This window comes from Conger conger, chromosome 1 (assembly GCF_963514075.1).
Source record: "Conger conger chromosome 1, fConCon1.1, whole genome shotgun sequence".
NCBI lineage: Eukaryota > Metazoa > Chordata > Actinopteri > Anguilliformes > Congridae > Conger > Conger conger.
In genome coordinates, this window is record NC_083760.1 from 57,686,369 (window position 1) to 57,710,134 (window position 23,766).

General features: G+C 39.2%; 1 protein-coding gene across 1 annotated transcript in view; it reads left to right on the forward strand.

Moving 5' to 3' along the window:
- Positions 1-23,766, forward strand: part of LOC133128778 (myelin basic protein-like) — a 59,347-nt gene that overhangs the window by 14,890 nt on the left and 20,691 nt on the right. The window contains exons 2-3 of the mRNA XM_061242551.1: positions 5,408-5,460; positions 19,923-19,986. Coding sequence (XP_061098535.1) covers positions 5,422-5,460; positions 19,923-19,986 — 103 coding nt within the window. The 5' untranslated portion in view covers positions 5,408-5,421. The remainder of the gene's footprint in view (positions 1-5,407; positions 5,461-19,922; positions 19,987-23,766) is intronic.

Here is a 23,766-nt window from a genome sequence, read left to right on the forward strand (position 1 = left end):
GGATTACTCTGGCTGTGGGGGGTCAAAAGGGCAGACGGTCAGCTGGCCCTTTATGTTTCTGAATTATCATGGATCTGAACACAGTGTGTTCTCTGAGTGTGACTCTACCCAGTCTCTGAGTGTGACCAGCTTCAATATTGTTTCCCCACCTCAAAACTTTCCTACATTAATTTACAATGCTGTTCATTTTACCCAGTGGGAAACAACATTGAGCTGTGTGCACTGAGACAAACTGCGCCAGTAACTCTGGTTTTTACTCCAATTCTTAATAGGATTCTTAATGAGATTGTGGGACACACTAAGCATTTATAATGATGCTTATAATGGCCTCAAAACTGCAAATAACCTTTCCTAGTAAGCATGCCCCAGCATGAAATATGTCTACATTTTCTGCATGACTGTATGCCATGTTGATCAGGCTAAATGCTCACCCATTTAGGAACCTGCTATGCAGCTTGAAAATACTCAAAAAGTAAATTTGTAGATGATAGATTTAGGTAACACTTAATCATAAGGTTCATTGGTATTAACTAATGTAGTTGCTACCTAACTATTGAAAAAAAAAAGTCCATCTGTTCAACTTTATGTATTTGTACATCATTAATGCATGTTAACAACTAAATGAACTGGTTAATGCCAGTTCATTTGGAATGAAAATTGTTAATGGATTTGTTAATGGTCATCTAATTATAAGTATGCTAATGTGTAAATATGCATGTATCTAATACAGTAGTTAATCGTTAACATTAATTAATTGATGTGCAACTACATTATTTAAGCATTCCATTAATTAATGTGTTAACAACTACAGTTGTTAAAGATAAGCTGAAATGGAAGCTAGAGCAGCACTAGCTTCCATTTCAGCTTATCTTTAGATCTGTGAAAATATCTGTGAAAATAATAGAGAACGGATCTGTGAAAATATGATAAATTCTTTGAACAGTGTACTTTTATACCTGTTTGAATGGTTATGATGAATTGACTAAATTGAGGAAAAAGTTAATTTTGATTTCAGCTTATCTCATTAACCTTATTGCCTTTATTGCCGTCATTGTAAAGTGTGACCTAGATTTACAATACATATAGCATGATACTGGCATCTTCAACAAAATTCCCTCAGTGGAGGTTTATGAACAGAAACCTGTGATTCACAAAAATAAAAGTACTTATTTTTAGGTTAATTACAGGAACAATTAAAGCATTCATTAACAGACCTGAATATTATTGTACAAATTCCGAAAATGAACATTGAAACTGTTTAATTGTGATGTATGTTTTAAAATTATATCATTATTTTTAAAATGTTTACTTTTGTATTTTTTTTTGCTGTTAATATTCCATAAATTGGTTTGCATGCCAGATTCACTGTAAAAGCCTGCTACACCTTGCATCGCCAAACCTATTTTAAACAAATAGCCTTTGAAACACAAATTATTTCTGTAGTCAACAGGAAGAGGCTACATAGACATTCAAATTACCCAAAAAAGCCTACTTTAAAAGCATAACATGAAAGGAAAACAACTAGTCGCCATAATTCCGTTGCATTTTTGGTTTTGTGTGCAAGTAAGTATATGGAGGCCGCCACCGTAAGTATGGCCAGTTTAGCCTTCACCATACTACTTTTCATTCAAGTATGGCTTGGCTATACAACTTATTGTTCACAAGTAAAGCATTTTTGTCATTGGTAAATTATGTGAATGAGTGGTCGTTCGACAAATAGTATTCCTAATAGTATTGTCCACTCCTGGTCCATCCCCTGTTCATTGCGACTGACCAGTGAGGGGGGCGGGATCCTCCTTTTTTTGAGCGCCAACTCCACCAAGAATGCATTAATTTGATGAAGTAAGTACTCGATACTTAGAGAGAACTAAAGTATGATAGCGACTAGAAGGTATCTGCCGTTTCCAAGACTGCAAATAGCAGGTCTGCCCACGGGTTCAGCTCAGCCACCCATTTGTGACAGAGGAAGAGGGGTGGGGTATGGAAGTAAACACGAGCCAACGTTTGCGATGGCTAAGCTGAATAAACACGTTTCCTGGAGATTACAGCATAAAGCACGATTTTCACAAGCTGTATGGCTTCCATGTTTGTTTTTGTTTAAAAATATTGTAGAAAAAATGCACTTAGAGACCACCTTATTCGGTAGACCTGTACACCAGCTTGTTAATGCTAATATTTAATCAGCCAATCATGTGCTAGCAACTAAATGCATAAAAGCATACAGACGTCATCAAGAGGTTCAGCTGTTTTTTAGACCAAATGTCAGAATGGAGAATAAATGTAATCTAAGTGACTTTGACCTTGGAATGATTGTTGGCGGAAGACAGGGTGGTTTGAGGGGGATGGGGTGGTGGTAAGTGCTGTTGCCTTAAAAAAAGGGGGGGGGGGGTGTAGTATGATAAAACTATACATTTCTTTCAAAAAAATAAGAGTGTGTATCTATGTACAGTACTGTGCAAAACTAAAAGGTATGTATTTGCCCAACAAATGCAAATGTGTAAAGTCATGTGCATGTGCTTCACACATTTTAATATACTGCATATTGCGCTAAATTGGTCCCTCTGCTCAGCTCAGTTTAATGGTGTTCTACAGTCATGACAGTTGTCTGTGAGTTGGAATCGGATTGCCTTGCCCTATGTGTGAAATTGCATTCAGATTAAAATCATGAGTTTTGAACTTAGTCTAAAGCAAAGGTTAACAAAATTTTCATGTGGAAAAGATTGGCTTCTTGAGCATCCATTGCACAGACGGGCTATAAAGAAAAACCTGTCACTCAAAAAACAAACATTGGGAGTGGGGTTGCAATACCACCATTTGCGATTGTCCATGACTGGATAATGCACATTTCTGAACTTGGTGCACATTGAAACATTGTGGGAGATGTATTCCCGCTCACGTGTATCAGCGAGCAGGCGCTGAGTTCCGGGAGACTCCTGATCTTCCAGGAGAGGCTCTGGGATGTCTGATATTACAACTCAGTGAACATGTGAAACTGTTTTATTATGTTCAGTGGCAGCTAGAACTTATTTAATACCCTTGATAAACAGTAAAAGTCCCTGTAATCATTAGTCATTTGTTTATCACCGACCTAAGTCAGAGATTTAGCTGCACTGTTCCTTCTGTAGGTGGTGTAGTGGGGACATAATAGCATAGTGTACTATTGGGAACCCCCCTCAGCTTAGTAGTTTTCAAATGCTTATCTCGCTGGATAGGCAAGGTAAGTCATTTGTTGGAATTTTTCACTCCAAAAATATAATCTATTTTATTTTGAGCTGTCATTAAAATTCGTAGGCAGTAAGTCAAGGCCTGCATCCAGCTGGATCTGTATTGAAAAAAGAACATCATACAAAATAAAAGGCCTTGCATTAAGGCGGTATGGATTGAGTATCTTCACATTTTTTGAAAAACAGCTATCACCTTTTTGTGGGTTTCCGCTTAATTGCTTAGTTACAGTGGTGTGAAAAAGTGTTTGCCCCCTTCCTGAAATTAAAAAATTATTATTATTATTTATTTTTTTTGTCACACTTAAATGTTTCAAAGACAACACAAGTAAACACAAAATGCAGTTTTTAAATGAAGGTTTTTATTATTAAGGGAGAAAAAATCTACATGGCCCTGTATGAAAAAGTGATTGCCCCCTAAACCTAATAACTGGTTGGGCCACCAACAGCAGCAACAACTGCAATCAAGCTTTTGCGATAACTTGAAATGAGTCTCTTACAGCGCTGTGGAGGAATTTTGGCCCACTCATCTTTGCAGAATTGTTGTAATTCAGCCACATTGGAGGGTTTTCAGGCCTGAGCCGCCTTTTTAAGGTCATGCCACAGCATCTCAATAGGATTCAGGTCAGGACTTTGACTAGGCCACTCCAAAGTCTTCATTTTGTTTTTCTTCAGCCATTCAGAGGTGGACTTGCTGGTGTGTTTTGGATCATTGTCCTGCTGCAGAACCCAAGTTCGTTTCAGCTTGAGGTCACGAACAGATGGCCGGACATTCTCCTTCAGGATTTTTTGGTAGACAGCAGAATTCATGGTTCCATTTATCACAGCAAGTCTTCCAGGTCCTGAAGCAGCAAAACAGCCCCAGACCATCACACTACCACCACTATATTATACTGTTGGTATGATGTTCTTTTTCTGAAATGCGGTGTTACTTTTACGCCAGATGTAATGGGACACACACCTTCCAAAAAGTTCAACTTTTGTCTCGTCAGACCACAGAGTATTTTCCCAAAAGTCTTGGGGAACATCAAGATGTTTTCTGGCAAAATTGAGACGATCCTTAATGTTCTTTTTGCTCAGCAGTGGTTTTTGTCTTGGAACTCTGCCATGCAGGCCATTTTTGCCCAGTCTCTTTCTTATGGTGGAGTCATGAACACTGACCTGAACTGAGGCAAGTGAGGCCTGCAGTTCTTTGGATGTTGTTGTGGGGTCTTTTGTGACCTCTTGGATGAGTCGTCGCTGCGCTCTTGGGGTAATTTTGGTCGGCCGGCCACTCCTGGGAAGGTTCACCACTGTTCCATGTTCCATTTGTGGATAATGGCTCTCACTGTGGTTCGCTGGAGTCCTAAAGCTTTAGAAATGGCTTTATAACCTTTTCCAGACTGATAGATCTCAATTACTTTCTTTCTCATTTGTTCCTGAATTTCTTTAGATCTCGGCATGATGTCTAGCTTTTGAGGATCATTTGGTCTACTTCACTTTGTCAGGCAGGTCCTATTTAAGTGATTTCTTGATTGAGAACAGGTGTGGCAGTAATCAGGCCTGGGTGTGGCTAGAGAAATTGAACTCAGTTTTGATAAACCACAGTTAAGTTATGTTTTAACAGGGGGAGGGGGGGGCAATCACTTTTTTACACAGGGCCATGTAGGTTTGGATTTTTTTTCTCCCTTAATAATAAAAACCTTCATTTAAAAACTGCATTTTGTGTTTACTTGTGTTGTCTTTGAATAATATTTAAATTTGTTTGATGATCTGAAACATTTAAGTGTGACAAACATTCAAAAAAATAAGAAATCAGGAAGGGGGCAAACACTTTTTCACACCACTGTATATGTACAGTAGTTCCTTGCTTTATCATTTCCTTGGTTTTACTTACTGCAAGAGTTTTTCTTTTGAGCCCAGTAACAAAAGTGAAGTCCCTGTAGACATGCTGAATTTGTATTTTCAACTGAATTTTAGAAGTTCTGACTGGTGAAGGTGTTTGTTAGTCTGAACTCTTTGGTCTAGTTTCAAATATCTACGCATCTTTTACATACCTGTGATCACTTAATATCTAGCTCTAAACTAGTGTGGGTGTCAAATGACAATTGTGAGGTTAATTGTTTAAATGTGGCACATGCATGTGGTTTGTTGAATGAAGATGTTGTTTTCCAAGGCTTAAAGCATGTCTCTCTCTCTCTTTGTAGTCTCAGTTGACGACATGGGACAGCACCTGGTGAAACGTGAGGCACAAGAAGAGGTAAGGCTACCGCATGTGTGGGAAAATAAAGGACCTGATGTTCTGTGGATAGGGAGGCTTCAGCTCTATTCTACGATGTTGCAGAAACATAAGACTTTTCTATCTCAGGCAACATACAAAAAAGTGCATATCAAGTTCATGAGAACAAACTTCAGAACAGGTCAGATAAGATGTAATTCACAAAGAATCAGTTGTACAGCCATGAACATTAAGTCTAGTACACATGGTGAATAGGCCAAGTCAGTAAGAAATGAAGTCAGTAACTACAATACCAAGATAAATACAAATGCAACTGCAACAGTCCTAGATTAAACTACAGTATGACAAGGGGGAGTATGGCAGTACAATATGAAGAGATGAGTCTTCAGACTGCGGCAGAAAATGGGCCGTGATGGAGCAGTCCTTTTGGGAGGTCATTCCACCACTGCGGACCTAGGGTTGAGAAGCTCCTGGCAGTCACACTGGTGAACTAGTGTTTAGGGTTGTGTCCTGTAGGTAGGGAGGGGCTGTCATTGGCTGCAGCCATGTTGGCCATAACCAGGACTTTGAATTTGATCCTGGCAGCCAGTGTAGTCACCTCAGCAGGGGTGTGATGTTTCAGAACTTTGGAATGTTGAAGACAAGTCGGGCCACCGTATTGTGGATGAGTTGTAGCGGCTGGATGGCACAGGCTGGCAGATTTGCAAGCGGGGTGTTGCAGGAGTCAAGCCGGGAGATTACCATAGCCATAGAAAAATGGTAGACATGCAGCTCTGCACTCAGTCGCTGTACAGTCTCTCAATCGCTTCCCATTCTGGAAACATTAAAAAAACGCTTCAGCTGGAAACTCACCTGCTGGTTCTGTAGAACATCTCAACACGATTCTCTCTCCTCCAAATTCAAAAACGTTCATCTCTGAACTTGCCCGCTGGTATTCTATATGCAGTGTCTGCACTGCCGCCTGTCCCTTCCATGGCCAACCAAAAAACAAAACTCAACCCCCAGAAACACAGGCATTAATTAAAAACCCAGACATAAGTTTAAACAATGTAACAAACTGAAAATATCCAACCAATCACAAAACAAAAAAAAGAACATGCCAGACAGGTTAACTAAAGTTCAACATCCATTTGGAAAAGAAAATTAACATGAACCCTTTGCAGCCTGCACAATGTATAATCCCTTTTCCTAAGCGGGTTACATTCACATCATGGAACCCTCTGAAAGCTGTACCCTGCAGTCATCATAATTCCTTTTACTTTTTCCTGTTTTCCTTTTTTAACACTTTTTAACTTATAAACAATATTATCTTGTTTATGTCCACAGTGACAGCAGAATTTTGTGTCTGCACCTTTCCCTAGTACTGCATAGTGTTTTTGAAGACAGACATTGCCTTATCACATAAGAGCCAAACCTTTGCGGTCACACTTTATATGGTCAAAACTGTTAAGTGTGTGCTTCAGCCATCTATGGTTTTCAAACTCAAAATGAATTACAGCCATTGAGTAGGGAACAGTCATTGTCTAAATGTCTGGATGGACTTTAAGTTCAGAGAGGATAAAAGATGGGCCTTTGATTTCAGCTAATTTTCTTTCACATGAATTTGACACTCTTCTTCTCCATGTACTTTTTGAATCACTCTCTTTGTTAGTTGTTCTGGCTGAAAGCATCTATTTTTGTACACTATTCCCAAGCAGCAGTTGAGAGATCCATTTTCAGCTTTATAAAGCCTGGGTTTCCGTGGTAACTGTTCCACCATTGGAGGCAGTGTTAGCCAAGTATAACCACTGTCTTCTGTTCTGTCCAAGTCAGCATCAAAGTTACTTCACACACTGCAGCATGAGAGCAAACAAATACACTGTTATTTTGCATTGTACAATTTTGAGTGGGAAAGAGCCCTTAGATATGACATTCATTTTTACTGGATGGAAAGTATTCACAGAGCTTCACTTTTCCCACATTTTGTTATGTTACAGCCTTATTCCAAAATTGATTAAATTCATTTTTTTCCTCCAAATTCTACACACAATACCCCATAATGACAACGTGAAAAAATATTTTTTGAGATTTTTGCAAATTTATTAAAAATAAAGAACTAAGAAATCACATGCGCAAGTATTCACAGCCTTTGCCATGAAGCTCAAAATTGAGCTCAGGTGCATCCTGTTTCCACCTTGAGATGTTTCTACAGCTTAATTGGAGTCCACCTGTGGTAAATTCAGTTGATTGGACATGAGTTGGAAAGGCACACACCTGTCTATATAAGGTCCCACAGTTGACAGTGCATGTCGGAGCACAAACCAAGCATGAAGTCAAAGGAATTGCCTCGAAGCACAAATCTGGAGAAGGGTACAGAAAAATTTCTGCTGCTTTGAAGGTCCCAATGAGCACAGTGGCCTCCATCATCCGTAAATGGAAGAAGTTCGGAACCACCAGGACTCTTCCTAGAGCTGGCCGCCCGTCTAAACTGAGCAATTGGGGGAGAAGGGCCTTAGTCAGGGAGGTGACCAAGAACCCGATGGTCACTCTGTCAGAGCTCCAGCATTCCTCTGTGGAGAGAGGAGAACCTTCCAGAAGGACAACCATCTCTGCAGCAATCCACCAATCAGGCCTGTATGGTAGAGTGGCCAGACGGAAGCCACTCCTTAGTAAAAGGCACATGGCAGCCCGCCTGGAGTTTGCCAAAAGGCACCTGAAGGACTCTCAGACCATGAGAAACAAAATTCTCTGGTCTGATGAGACAAAGATTGAACTCTTTGGCGTGAATGCCAGGCGTCATGTTTGGAGGAAACCAGGCACCGCTCATCAGCTGGCCAATACCATCCCTACAGTGAAGCATGGTGGTGGCAGCATCATGCTGTGCAGATGTTTTTCAGCGGCAGGAACTGGGAGACTAGTCCGGATTGAGGGAAAGATGAATGCAGCAATGTACAGAGACATCCTGAATGAAAACCTGCTCCAGAGCGCTCTTGACCTCAGACTGGGGCAACGGTTCATCTTTCTGCAGGACAACGACCCTAAGCACATAGCCAAGATATCAAAGGTGTGCTTCAGGACAACTCTGTGAATGTCCTTGAGTGGCCCAGCCAGAGCCCAGACTTGAATCCGATTGAACATCTCTGGAGAGATCTGAATATGGCTGTGCACCGACGCTCCCCATCCAACCTGATGGAGCTTGAGAGGTGCTGCAAAGAGGAATGGGCGAAACTGCCCAAAGATAGGTGTGCCAAGCTTGTGGCATCATATTCAAAAAGACGTGAGGCTGTAATTGCTGCCAAAGGTGCATCAACAAAGTATTGAGCAAAGGCTGTGAATACTTATGTACATGTGATTTCTTAGTTTTTTATTTGTAATAAATATGCAAAAACTTCTTTCACGTTGTCATTATGGGGTGTTCGTTGTAGAATTTTGAGGAAAAAAATGAATTTATTCCATTTTGGAATAAGGCTGTAACATAACAAAATGTGGGAAAAGTGAAGCGCTGTGAATACTTTCCGGATGCACTGTATATCTCCTAAGACTCTGAAGTTCTCAATTTCTTCCGGCACTTACCTTGTTTTCTGTATGGTAGACAATGGAAGACTCTTAGAGAATGTTTTTCAGTTCCCTTGTTATTGTCAGTAAAGTTGTGCTAACCAAGAAGCCAATGAACTGGACAGAGTTGAGTGCTGCTGGCTGACTGCTTTTTGAAGTCAAAGTGAGCTATTTCCAGCAACTTCATCAGGCGATTTGAAGCCAGGTCAAGCTTTGATCGAGTCACCGGGTCTCTTTATTGATCTCAAGACAAGAAGTTCCAGCGTTGCCAAGCAACATTGCATTAGTAAGCGCGTTGATGAGGTAAAGGTGATTTTTTATTTTTTATTTATTTTTTTATAAAGTACGAGTAGATAAACTGACAGAGTAGTGGAAAGTCTGTCCTAGCTGGGGACGTAACAGTTGAATGGTTGTGCATTCAAAATAATTTTGGGACAGACACCATGAATTCACCTTATCAGGGCAAGCTTATACTAGCAGCTGATTACGGCTGTATGTGTCCTGTCAGAGCATACACACTCAAGTAATAAGATCATTTTTCATCTTCCTTCTTTTTGTGAAGTCCCACATTGTTTGCCAACCAGTTGCTGTTATGTTGCTGTGTGCTGCTGTGTGCTGCTGTGTGCCTACCATATTGATATGTGCTGCTGCCGCAACTTCCTCTCTGATGGTGTTTTGTGCTTGCCCTGCACTTTACTATAAAGCTGTAATCCATCCTACTGATTTGTGCTCTTTACTCTCAAGATTTAATCCATCTTACTGATTTTTGCTTAAGTGAAGCCCTCTAGCACTTCTTGATATTTTGCATAAATTCTGAGCTTTGCTGAACTGATTTCTGATTGCCAGCTCTGCTCTGTAACCTCAAATCCATAATTCTTTCTTTCTAAAAAAATGTCACATGGGTCATCTTAGATCAGCGCTATTCAACTAAAGTACTCAAGTCCTGCGGGATGCAGTGTCTGCAGGCTTTTGCTTCAACCGTGCCCTACACCACCTGATATCGCTAATTAGCTTAAAACAATGAGTGAAATCAGTGCAGTGCTGCAGTCTTGCGGCAGAGGACTGTATCTCTTGTATCGTTTTTGCAGAGAGGCAGGGAGACCCTGTTAACTATCCCCCCCCCCCAACCATAGCCAATCAGGGACCTCTTCACAGCTTGCTGGCACAGCCAGGATTCGATTTTGGACCGTAGGGCACATCCCCACTCACTGCTCAGCTCAGCACCCCTCTTGGCAGCCTGTTACCTAGAAACTGAAAAGAAAATCAACTGGGGTAAAAAAAAATTTGACCTAACTTTTAGATTTTGAGAACAGAACAGTGATTAGATATACTTGCCATATGCTTTTTTTGTGATTAACTTTTTGTATTTTCAGTAAGTAAGGTATACAACATAAAACAAAACACAGAACTATAATACAGTTACCGACAAAATACAGACATGAGAAGATAATTTGACATGAATAATAGCGGGTTATATAAAAGTAAATGTATGACTAAAAATAATTACATATGCAATGACATCTTAGACATCCTGGAGATTTACCCTATATAGCCTAGCATTTTCAAATCAGAAGATATTTTGTCCCAAGCTTGAATTGTGGAAAAACGTGATTTATCAATATATGCTACTGAACATAGCTACTTGCAACACTCTAGTTTCAAAGTTGAAGATGGAGTGATTATAATCAGAGCTCTTGAGAGTATTTATCTTCTTCTCATTCACTTCTTCTGAGACTGGAGTTTTAGCCATGAAAGAAATAGTGTTTGGGCCATAATGAAGTTATAGTGAGCCCATGAATGCTAACACAGATACCTTGGGGTTCTTATTTACAGAACCGGTACAGGTACAATTAACATGTTGTAAACACTTCCATTAAAAAAAAAAAATCCTTACTTTCTTTTATGCTAATGTCTCCCTCTCACACCATCTATCTCCCTCTCTCCCTTCCCGACCCCCCCCCCCCCGTTCTTTTCCCTCTTTCATAATTTACTGAATATTTTTGTCAATATCACTGGCTGGTGTGTATTGACCATGTCAACTGAAACTGACCCAGCTGCTGTGCTTTGATGATGAAGAGTAGAATTACAATTTCTGACCTTTCTATGATTTAGCTTCTCCACACATTATACGGTGTGTGCCTAATTTGGTTTGCTTATGTATAAAATAGCCATTTCATACATAAGCACTGGAGGCTCAAACCTTCGAACAGGGCACAGTTTTTGTGAAGGTTTCTTTTTTCTGTGATTGAAAAAGGGATTACAGTCACCCAATTCACAGAACCATAGAAACATCAAAAATGTCCATTCACTCATTGCATCAAGTTCTAGAAAGCAGCATCTATGTTTCTACATATAGTTATTTTGTTCATCTCGGTATATTGTAGGCTGGCATTAGTATGTGCTTAATTTCTCATGATTAAAAGGAAGTGTCTTAGCGTCTATAGTGTCAGGAAGAGTCAAGAAACTCGGAACAGAGAATCCATCCTCGTCTCTGCACTGCTTACTGTAATGGGACCTTAATTGAAAAGGACAGGGAGCTCAATTTGCTGTGCCTCACCTTGTGAAGTAGGAAATGAAGCCTTTTGTTCCTGGCTGCATCAGGGGTTTAAGCAGCAGGTAATGACGCTAATGACTTTGCATAATTAACCTCCACCACGCCGAGTTCATTTGACATTTTTCCAAAATTGCTGCAGAGAATATAACAATAACATTCAAATCTAAATGCCCTGCTGTTGTTGAGCTTTGACACATTTTGGACATTTTTTTTTTAGCTCATGCAATGATATGCAGAACCATGTCATAACAGTAAGAAGAATGTAGTAATGCCAAACAACTTGCCTTGGGGGCGGTCTGTAGCGTAGTGGTTAAGATATATGACTGGGACCCGCAAGGTCGGTGGTGAAGAACTTCTTGTTTCTTCTTCTTAATTATAACCGTTTCACTGCTGGTACTTCGAATCGCGTTTCAGGAAATAAAAAGTCGTTACTCGAAATTTAAGGGTGCAAGACAAGTTCAGCGCTTTATTCGTGGTTCCAGGTAATGTGTACGTTCTCCTGAGCTTTCACCAATCTTACACAATCCTTCTTGGGAATGACAGAGTTTATATTCAGTATCTGAACAATGGAAACTATCTGAAAGGAAGTGCTTCATCCTTTGTGACAAAGCACTCCTTTAGATATGATAATGTCTATTGACAGGTTTCCTGGTTAGGCCAAAGACAAATGGTTGTCGACACCTAGACCTCAGATCAGGGCCAGGAAAGGAAATGTAAATAGAGTGGGGGAAACAGGGTGATTGTGGGGATATGCATTTGAAGGTGTGGGAATAGGAGCAGAACTTAAGTGTCAACTTTTTAACTCAGTTACATCTTGAAAACACCGAAATCTAACAGTGATTCGAATCTCGGTGTAGCCACAATAACATCCGCACAGCCGTTGGACCCTTGAGCAAGGCCCTTAACACATAACAAGTTCTCACTTGCTTAATTATCTTGGTTCTACCCATGGCCATATTTTTTTGTATGTTTGTTTTTTTGCAGCCATAGCCTGTTTTGTTTTTTTGGGTTTGTTTTGGTTTGTGTTTGTTGTCTTTGCAGTTGAACTTCCATGAAACTCTGTTTTTGTCAAGTATGTTTTTTCTGCTGTTTTTCTTCTCAGAATTGGAGTCTGGCACACTTAATGTGAAAGATACCACTGTTGTCATGGCAACTGTGGAGAAGAGAGACTAAATGGGCAGTTTCCTGAGTAAAAATATGAGTCTATTGATTGACAGAATAAAAAACAATTCCTCTCCAGACGTGAAAACATTTCTCCAGACATTTGTCTCAAAAAACATACACATATTGTGTGGATGTTGCTTTCAGCACAAAGTTAAGTTTGACACTCAGTGAAAAACAAGTTAAGTAGTCTTAAAACTGTTGAAAACTGAGAAAGTAAGCATGTTTCTTTCCACTCTGCCAATCTTTAAGACAGTGGTCCCTGGCATTAGAACCTGCTTGTGAGTTTTATTGGAAAATGTACACTTATACAATACAATACTGCAAAAGCTTTATCTTATGGATCCTTCTTATTCATGTGACAATTTCATTGAAGACGAGATTCTTAGCCGTGTTGGAGGAAAGTGGCCGTAGCAACCGGTAGCAACCTGTTTGTTTTTTTTGGGGGCAAACACAAGCGTGGTTGACCTGTAATAGAAGAATAGAATTTCAGTTGCTACCTAGCCAGCTACGATGCCAAGTGAAAGAAATAACAGCTTTGATTTGATTATACACTCTTTTAGTAATGACTTTACACCCAAACCAGTTAGGATATAACCAGTTAGGATATTTAAGTAATCATGGTGCCACAACATTTAATAGCTAATTTTGCAGTTGTATGGACAGATTGTCTTCCAGCGTAGCGGATTAGTCGAAGTCATGTGATTTGTGTGTTAAGAACGATCCATACAGTATGTAGTGCAATATGATTTTGCAGTGTACACTCAAATAGTTTACTATTTATATTGGCAAGTTACTAAGCATGTACTGTATGCCTAGTTTGTGTGTGTGTATTTTGTGTGCATGTTCGTTTTTGCAAGGAGTGGTTAGGAATTTTGCTACACATACATATAATTGTTTTTGGAAATTGTACTTGGAATTCCTGGGAAAGGGTAAATTAATTTCTGAGGGCATTCAGAATAAGTTATGTGCAATTGAATTACATTGATTGTGTAATCCGGAACCATAAATTCACTTGAATTAGTTTCCATGTTATAATTTTAAAATGTGTTACGCCGGAATGATGTAGGGCTTCGAAGAAGCAGCCAAAAAGGTTGATACACAGAATGGTGGACACGCATTGTGAGGGATGAAGTGAGAGAAGTGTTCAGTGAGATGGATTAATTTGTATCAAGGAAAAAAACCCCTCAAAGTCCCCGCAGTTGAAATGAATAAAATTCTAACTGCAGTGTTACCCAAAAAAGTGGAAAATGCTTCACAAAGGGAGGTAAGGTGCACAGACAGGTATGTTTGTTTTTAGCTTTTCGACAAACATCGATTAATATCAGCAAAGAAGAGACCGTACAACCCAGGTGTCTTTCCTGGAAAAGACAGCTCTGGTCTCTTCATCTCTCTACTACCTACAGTTTCTACACCTCTCTAACACAGATTGTGACACCTTCTTGTTCACAACTTTCATGCCTTATCATTAAAACAGGCCCTACCTATTAATCTGTTCTTGTGGGTGAGAAGATCTTGTACTACCCTTCATGACTTGAAAGAGATGCAATTATAATGTACCATCACATACTAGAATTAGACTGTAATATGTGGATAAGATCTCTAATTGTATTTCCCAAATCACTTACTTTCTTCAACGTTTTCTGATCCAGTGGATCCCCATCATAAGTTAAAAATGGTTATATGAAAGGAAAATCTATGTACTGTACTACAGTCACTGTCTGAGCGTGCCCTGGTGAAAACACTGTCAGCACGACTTAGCTTAAATGTTTTATATTTGACTCAAGAAATATCTTTTTTTATTTTTGTAACTTTAAATTTTTTGTCTGACTATTATTTTTTAATTTCAGTTTTGAATTTTTCTGTAATCCTTTAATTTCTTTCCTTAATTCCCAATTACACACGTGCGTGCGCACACACACACACATACACACACACACACATAAGCGAAGACTATTCAGAACAGATACACACACACGCACACAAGCAAGGACCACTCAAACCAGATAGTCTAATCTTTGCCTCATTAACATGCTCTGCTTTGTTAGCATTCTTTGATATAGAGACATTTTCCTTTCCTTTGTTGCCAGCAAACCTGAACAAAGCCAAGCTGAAATGTCATCACAAAATTATAATTGGGCTTGTCCCTAAATTTGACTCCTGTATTGTGCAGTAATGTAAGTTTCCATCCCTGGTGTGTTTCAGGTACAGGACGCAAATGTTCTGCAGAATGCTGAGGATTGGGGCTATGTCAATCAAAAAACAAAAACTTATAAATGCCCTACCTCCCTTTTTATCACTGTGGCAGTCTTCCAATGCGCTTCTCCTCTGTTTTCACTCTCATAAGGTCTCCATTAGAACCTAAACCCGGCTTATGTTTGCTTTTAAACATGACAATTTTTTCCCATGTGTACCGCACTTAAGTCCCCAAAATATTTTCTCTCCCTACTTCTGTCCACCGACCCCAGTCACCATGAGCGCTCCATGTGCTTTTGCCTTTGGCTATTTACTGCACTCCCAGGGCTGATTCATGCTTTGCCAACGAAGCGTCTACAGACTTCCAATAACATTTAGCATTTTGTTCAGTGTGCATTGTTACTATGGCAACCAGCTTCTGACGCCCCACTTCTGAAGGCTGTCTGCAACCTTACAAAACTCTGTAGGTACAGGACACCCTTCGCCGATGCTCAAAAGTGGAGGCTTGACGTCAAAACTGTTGAATTTGCGTCATTTTTTGTCTGTAGTCACTTCGCAGCCAAAGCATAAGTCAGCCTTCAGTCTGAAAATTGGAAACATGATTGACGTTAAACTATTCTATGCTCAATCTCTATGCTTTATCTATGGCATAACCAGAATATTCCTCACAATATTTTACTGGGCACCTTCTCCATTCACTTGCAGGGCAGTAATTCATTTTCCTTCATCCACAAGGAATAGTCACATTATTTATTCAGCATCAGAGATGGTCCCTGAGCAGTCAGATAAAAGGACACAAGGCTGTTAATTGATCTGATTGTGCCTGTCCTAATAAAACATGATGGATAATCTCAATAGCCAGTGGGGAATCATCTACAGCATGCAGGCTAGGGTGTTATCCAGGCACATCCAGTGGGGTATGAGTAAGCATACTGGTACAAGAACAACTCAGAAATTCCACAGAGCAGAGCTCTGGAATGAGTGCCATACTGCCTGAAATATCTAGTCTTTCACCAGAAGCACACATCTTAAAATTCAATTATCAACTGGCAGTGGATATGCTTTGATAATTTAATTGGCTGCAATTTTTAAGATTAAAACACCAGCACTCGGGTTTCAAAACATTGGTCATGATACATTGTCATGTTGTGATTAATCGCTTGCCGTTTTTCCAGGAAACGCCCAACAACTGCCCCAATCTCTCCACAGTATATCAATCCCATCCAGTTGCATTTCATTTCAGTTTGTATGAGAGTCCTCAAAAAATCCACCAAAAACTCTCATGCACTGCATGTCCAGATATACTTCTTCCTATTTTTTTTTCTTTTTGTTATTTGTGTATATATTTTATTTTTATCTCCTTATTATTTCTTTTTGCACAGTGTTTTCCCCTATTACTTATTTACATATTAATTATTTACTTATGTACTATTACATACCCTTTAATAAAAGCTCAGAATCTGTGCTTTGACCAAGTATGAATTATTTCATTACAAACAGAAAATAAAATATTAAATCAGAAAAAGCTGAAGAAGACAAGGTGACCCCAATCTTTTGCACAGTAGTGTTTGTTTATTGCACAAGAGTCTGTTACTGAACATTTCACTCTCCATACTTGTATGAGCATGTGACAAATGAATTATCTTGAATTTTGTCTACATAACACACTGTGACATCATCCGTGCCTGCATCAAATGTGATGCAATGCAATTGGGAGACCTTTGTGTTTGGCATAAGGTTATTATTCGTCTGAGATGTGAGTAGAAAAGATGTGTGCACCCAAAATAGTGTTAGCATATTATAAAACCCTTTATCCTAAGCTTATTATACATAAATTGGATTCAAAAGGTGATTTCCCCTCAAGTGCTCTTCGTTACAACAACATAGCTTTTATTTATCCAGCATACATTGATTTCCCATGCAAAATCATACTACACAAATTGGATACTAAAAGCCATTAAACGTATCATAATTTCATGTTTTGCATGCCACAGATGTTAAATGCAGTCTGTTTTCTACAAAATAACTACTTATTAAGTGATGTTTTTAACTGTGATCCAGTCATGTTTCTCTCCAGTTTCGACAACAAATAGAAATCTCACAAAGCAGCGCAAGTCTAAACATAATACATGTCAATGCAATACAAGCAAAGGAAATACGTTTTCTGTGTAATGTTAGAAGTTAAAGGTACAATAGGAAATTTCGGACTTCGAATGGTTTATCCCACCCCTTCTCTGTGAACACGCTGATGTTGAAACGCCATTGGCTGCGGCAATTAGAACCAATTTTCAACCAATGAGCTTGAATTATTGTACAGCTGTACGATGTTTTGGTACAGTGCCAGCCTGTCAACTGTAACAAACAGAAAAATCTTACCTATTGTACCTTTAAAGTCAGAAGATGGCAGCATTCGTAGACATATGTAAAATGATCTAGCAGCTTTTTGAGAAATAATGTTTCTAGCATTCAAAAGCACAATTTTTATCAGCACTTCACAGGCATGCTATTTGTGGATGAAAATTACAGTAAAAGTTCATGTAACAGTTCTCCACAATGACAGATTTTACTGTGTAACCAAGTACTTACAGCATATTGCTAAATTATGAATTATTTGCCTTCAGAATCCCAAAATATGTTTTGGTAAGACAGCAGTGAGGTGACGGCATTTGAAGTTTGCCCAAAATGGATACAAAAGCACTTTATTTCGGGTTTGTTGTCATCAGTAGTGAATGTAGCTGTGACATTCAGTCAGTGCATCTCAAAGCACATTGAGGAACAAGGCACATTGAGAACCGATGAGAGTCATAATCTGTAACACGAGGTGCATGAGGCACGGAAATTTGAGTAAATACAGGAGAAAAACAACAGGAGATTAAATTTAAAGGGTAATCGCAAAAACCTCCCTGCATGCCAAAGGAATCCACTGAAAATAATTTGTCTTTAAAAGCGTAATATCAGAAATCTAAAAATACCTGTTTTGTTTTTTTAAGCATTTAAAAAAAACTATTTGTATGTACATGCATGCTTGCTTGCGTACGTGTGTTTGTGAGCCTCCAGTCTGAAAGGGAAAAATATTATTTTCAAAGAAATGAAAAGGTGACGGTATGCTCCCCTGGGAGCAATTCCTCTGACAGCCAGGAAGCCTTAGGGACTGAGCAAAGAACAGAAAGGGCCTGTCTATTAGGAAGTATCGCTCACATGTACTAGCTTAATGCTAAAATAATCCACTCTCCAACTGCAGAACCATGCTAGAAACAGCCAGAAACTGGATGTATAGCTGTTTTCTGTAAAAGAAAGCAGCTGGAGTCCTATCCATTTAACTGCACCATTTAATGAATTATGTCAACATGAATTTGAAAAGGAAAGCCAGGGAATGTATTTAGTAGGGGTTGCCAGGCACACATTAAATAAACAGCTGTAACAATGGAGAGTATGAATGTGTCATGTGTTTCTGGTTTCACTCATAAACCAGCCTCTACTTTTTAAAGGGCTTACTCAATAGCTAGATATGTAATATAATGCACACAAGTCTCAAAATTAAATAATAAGATTATAAAACCCCCAGCAGTTTGTAATTTTTGATTCTTGGGCCCACAAATAAGGATAGGAACCTCATTGGACTTCTTTCTTGTTTGTACTAATGTTAGTAAAGAATTAGTCACTAATCATATTTGCCTCAACACCAAAATAAGAGGACTCCCACATTTAAACATCTTGCATGTGCTGCCTGCCCACCACCATTTATAATTTGTTTAACCCGTGAAGCACTTTTTTTAAAGAGGAGGAAAGATTGCTTCTAGAAGACTGGAAATGTGTTTCTCTAGCAGTGACACAGAGGCATTATTATCTGGCCTGAACCACCATTAAACATTTAATGTCCCAGGTTCCATTCTCAGTCTCTTACTTAGCATGTGATTGTGGGTTAGTGGTTTGCGGAAAACAAGAAACATCGCCTGCACTTTTCATGGCTGTAATTGCAAGTGGTTTGTGATGGAATTAATGTTGCCAGTGTTATATTTACCAGTTTTGTTCTGTATTAATATTGCCCTGGCCCTGTGGAAAGCGGGATGTCAGGTTCAGAAAAGCCTCATCGGCAAGTAAAATGTGGATTAATTAAGCAAAAAGGTTGAGCACAGAGCATGCAAAATGGAGACAGGGATATGAAATTATGACTGAGTGTTGCAGGAAAAGCAGCATTGCAGCTTGTTGATGTACGCAGTTTAAAGCTATCCCTTACTCATTAGGATGATTCTGGAGGTATGATGCAGAATATCTGAACTACAGTGCCTTTTGTATCATGTAAATTACAGTTAATGTGAATATAGGTCCTTCAATGCATTAACATTGTATTTGTGATTTATTAGTAAACGTTCATAGATACTCATTCAGGCCAGAAATGATTTATTTTCAATTTGTCTTTGTTCTTGTATTCTTTCATAATCATTTAGGCTACAAGTGCAAGGTTCCAATTAGCACACGGTAGACTATTAAGATGCACATTAACCATTAAGAAAACGGACGGGTCCCTGCTGGAAAAAGCAAGCGCTGTTTGTAGTGTTACTGGAAACACAAACACAAACCACTTGTATGAGGGGAAAATATATTTGGCCACACTACAGTATATTGTTATAGTGTGCCTTTCCAGGATGTTGAAATGGGAGGTAGTAAATGCGAATCTCCCTGCATCTCTTTTGTAAAGTGCAGTCACCGACGCACATTAAAAGCGCACGAGCACATGTCTGGGGACCGCTTCAAAGCTTCGCTCCATTTTTTTAATGGATCATGAATGGATCATTTAATGGATCAAAGCACTTTGAGCTACATTTTATGTATGAAATGTGCTATATAAATAAAGCTTATTATTTCATTCTTAATACATTCGTATACACATTATTCTCAACAGATGCATCTGTATTGTACCCAAACAAAACACTGATAATAATAACCTTCTCCACCCCTGTTTGAACGAGCGCGTATGCTGAAAAACATCTCCCACTGTTGTCATGGTTGCTCATGTCCTGTTTGTGCTTTTTGCCAGGTGCCACCATCAGAACCTGAAGAAGCCCTGGTCACCACTGATCCAGATGACAACGAGGTTTTCGGTAAGGACTTTTCAAGCCTTAATATGTCCATTTGTAAAACATTCAGGGCGGCGGACAGCTCGGTTTGTCAATTCATAAACTACAGCTATTCTGTAGATATTTGCTTTCTGGAGAAAATGCTGTGTATGTACTATGCCAGTAAACCCCTATCAAGAAACCTTTTAAATGTGAGATGTGCTCCTTAGGTGTATAATACGTCTAGCATTTTTGCCTGCTGCTAATTTTTCCCAGGTTCCAGATTAGCACGCCAAGGCGCTCTGTGAATATTTCTCATACCTGTAAGTCCCAGTCACTGAGTTTCAGGATAAAATACCCTATTTTTATATATATATATATATATATATATATATATATATATATATATTTAATGGCAAAAATTTGAAAAACATAAAGTGTGTAATTTCATAGCAGATATTCGATGGTTACTTTACAGAACTGAATTGTCTTTATATGTACAGCAGAGTCTTCATCCTAGCTGGAGTGCAAAATCGTTGCTCATTCAGAACAGTAGACAGCACACTAACTGGTGAACATTCAAAAAACTATTGTGACCCATCAATCTCGGGTTTACTCCTTAGAGCCCCAGAAATACAAAAATGCTCTAAGACCTCCCCTCCTCCCCTCTTCTATTTTCATATTAAATCTAAAATGTTAAAGAATGGGAATATGCATTCTAATTTGCAATTCTTGGAAAGTTTTGTGGTGTTAGTGTTTCTACCAACCCCCAAAGGCAAAATAAGGCATATGCATATGCATTATATTGCAACCCTGGGATCCCCGCCACACCAACAAGGACATAATTATTACATATTTCTTATCCTATTCCTCGGGCTATAGTTTCTATTTCATTTATTATTGTTTTTTTAATTGTATCAGCTTTTATGTAGGATAGTGTGCTCTGAAGGCTAATTATTTTGCATCTGGGTGCTACTGGCAACCTCAGTTTGCAGACAAACACTCCGCGTGTGCTTTTTTTTAGTTCAAAGTCCGTAGCTTCTCGGCGGGATAGGAAGTAATATTGCCAGGCAAAATCTCTTCCAATCTCTTATTTCACACAAGGGAGAGATATAGAGAGAGTGTTAATCATAGTTCCACACTACTTGACACCTCTATCCTGAGGTATGGCAGATGGTTATAAAAGGAACATGGTGTCCTGCAGTACAGCAGCTGAACAGAAGAGGGGGTTGTGTCTCTCTGCCGCTCTTTTGGCAGCTGTGACTCCCATTGTCCACCACCGCCCTGCTCTGGGTGCACCCCTGAAAGGCCTGCCCTTTGAGGTCATCTTCTGAGCATGGCATTGAAACACCTAATGCAAACAACTAATACAAATGTGTATTTTAGTGGTTATTTGTAAGTATGCAGTCAGTGAACACTTTATTAGGTATTTATTAGACTTATTAAGTCTTCTGCTGCTGTAGCCTATCCACTTGAGGTCTGACACGTGGTGTGTTCAGAGATGCTCTTCTGCATACCACTGTTGTAATGTGTGGTTAGTTGTGTTCCTGTCACCTTCCTGTCAGCTTTCACCAGTTTGGCCCTTCTCCTCTGACCGCTCTCATTTAGAAGGCTGTCTGGCACCAACAATCATTCCACAGTAAAAGTCACTTAGATCACATTTCTTCCCCATTCTGATGGTTGATGTGAACATTAACTGAATCTCCTGACCCGTATCTGCATGACTTGCACTGCTTCCACACGATTGACTGATTAGATAAATCATATTAATAAGTAATTAATTCCTAATAAAGTGCTCAGTGAATGCTAGGAAACCATTCCATTGTGGCATAGTGCAAAATGTAAATGAAAAATGTTTGTTTAAAGAAAAAATGTACTGTTCAGAGATCTACTTGTAGGCCTTAAAATTCCCTCCCAAACAACCTGGCTGTTTGTTTATCTGACGGAACATTTGGTTCCTAATAAAGTTCTCAGTAAGTGTATATCCAGATATTTGGTATATGTACCTCCCCAATTCAGTCAAATAATGCTTTATTGGGAATAATCCTGGTGTTGAATTAATTTCCAAGTGATCAGCAATGTCGGTCGTGTCGGAGAAGGGGGTTCTCTCATCTTTTTCAGGCAACTCCCCTGCAAATATTTGCTTGAGGGCAGTGACCTCCAGAGGAAGTCATCGCTGTGCGTGCACTGTTTCCGTAAACGTTATTAATTTATTAGCTGATTCACCTGTGTAGATTTGTGCACAGCGAGCCTTTGTCATGGTGGATACATCATAGCCGTAGCACAGCAGCACTATTCAGTAACACAATGCGCACACTGTTAATGGGTGATTAACAGCACAGTATAAAGAGAATGTAGGTTTAACGAGTCAGTCTCTGGAATCACAGGCTGGAGTTAGCCAGCGCCTGGCACAGGTCCAGAATAATGTCTCCCTTCACAACCAGAAATGGTGAGTGAGAGAGAGGGAGGGTAGAGTGGGGAGTGAACATAGAGTAGCGCAAATTCCATTCTCGTTGCAGCAAATTTTAATTTATTTCATAACAGGGCTTTGTCACTTAGAAGGGATGATCATGCCTCATTAATTAGGTTTCATTAGTTTAGACTGTGGCACTGTACTTATTTTGTAAATAATGACACTCAATTCAAATTTGACAAATTAGATTCAAGAACAGCTTGCTTTTATTCATCTGCTGATTAAAGTGTGTTCCTTGTTTTTTTTGTCCATTTTAACCAAAAATTAATTATTCTCCAATTTAATACATTTGGGGGCAAACTAGACATTCTAGTGTACTCTTGAACTTCTCAAATATTAATATCAATCACTAGGAAGGATTGAGATGGAACATTTTTACTGCATGCCCAGGGATATGTATTTGTTGTGTGAATACATACAGGTAATTATAGCTCAATTCACACAATGCAGAATTACTGGAATGGCAAGTATGCCAATCCCCAATTTATGGGTTGAGAGGGCTAGTTTTTTTCAGGGTTTCCTGCTGAAATAACAGAGACCAGACTATCACTCTTTTCAGACATTAACCTACAGTATGTAGCCTATCCTCTCGACTTTTCTTGCTTCCTTTTCTTATTCTGAATTCTCCTGTTGATTACATCATCAGAAATGGCATACTCCTACAGTTATTAATGTCTCCTTCAAAAATCAACAAACAAAAACAACCTCTGTTCACATTTCACCATCTGTTATTCATAGTGGCCAATTAAGGCAGAATGAGCACATGGGGTGCAGTTTCAGTCAATGGAGCATTTTTAGAAGATATTACAGCCATTACATTTTTTTTTTCTTCTTTGGGTATTATTGCTTGCCAGTTCTTTAAAGAGACACTATTCTGTGAGTCACCAAAAAATGAATATGTGAAAACTGGATAACTAGCTTATGGTAACATGATACTACTCAAGTGTAGCTAACTAGTGAGCCCATTACATATGCTGTCATTCCTGAGATAGCTACATAACTATTAACTTGTTAGTTACCCACATTTAAGGTGTTCCGAAAACGGTATTTCATTGGCTAGCTTCCCAGTGACATAACTGATTGAATTGAAGTTAGAAAGCTCTAGCCATGAACGGCTGTTTGCTTTCCCGACCAAAAAAGGTAGACTAGCTGGTCTATGCTGAGCTGGAGTGGGTTGTGGCCGTGCTGGGCTGTGTTTGTCTGTGTGGGGCTTGACTGGGCATAAAATACGGTACATTAATTTGTAAATGAAAGACTACTAAAGAAATATTGAAAAATGGAATGCATTTGGAATATTGGATACGATAACCCTTGCATTTGCAATTAATTTGTAATCACATGAACTTCCTAAG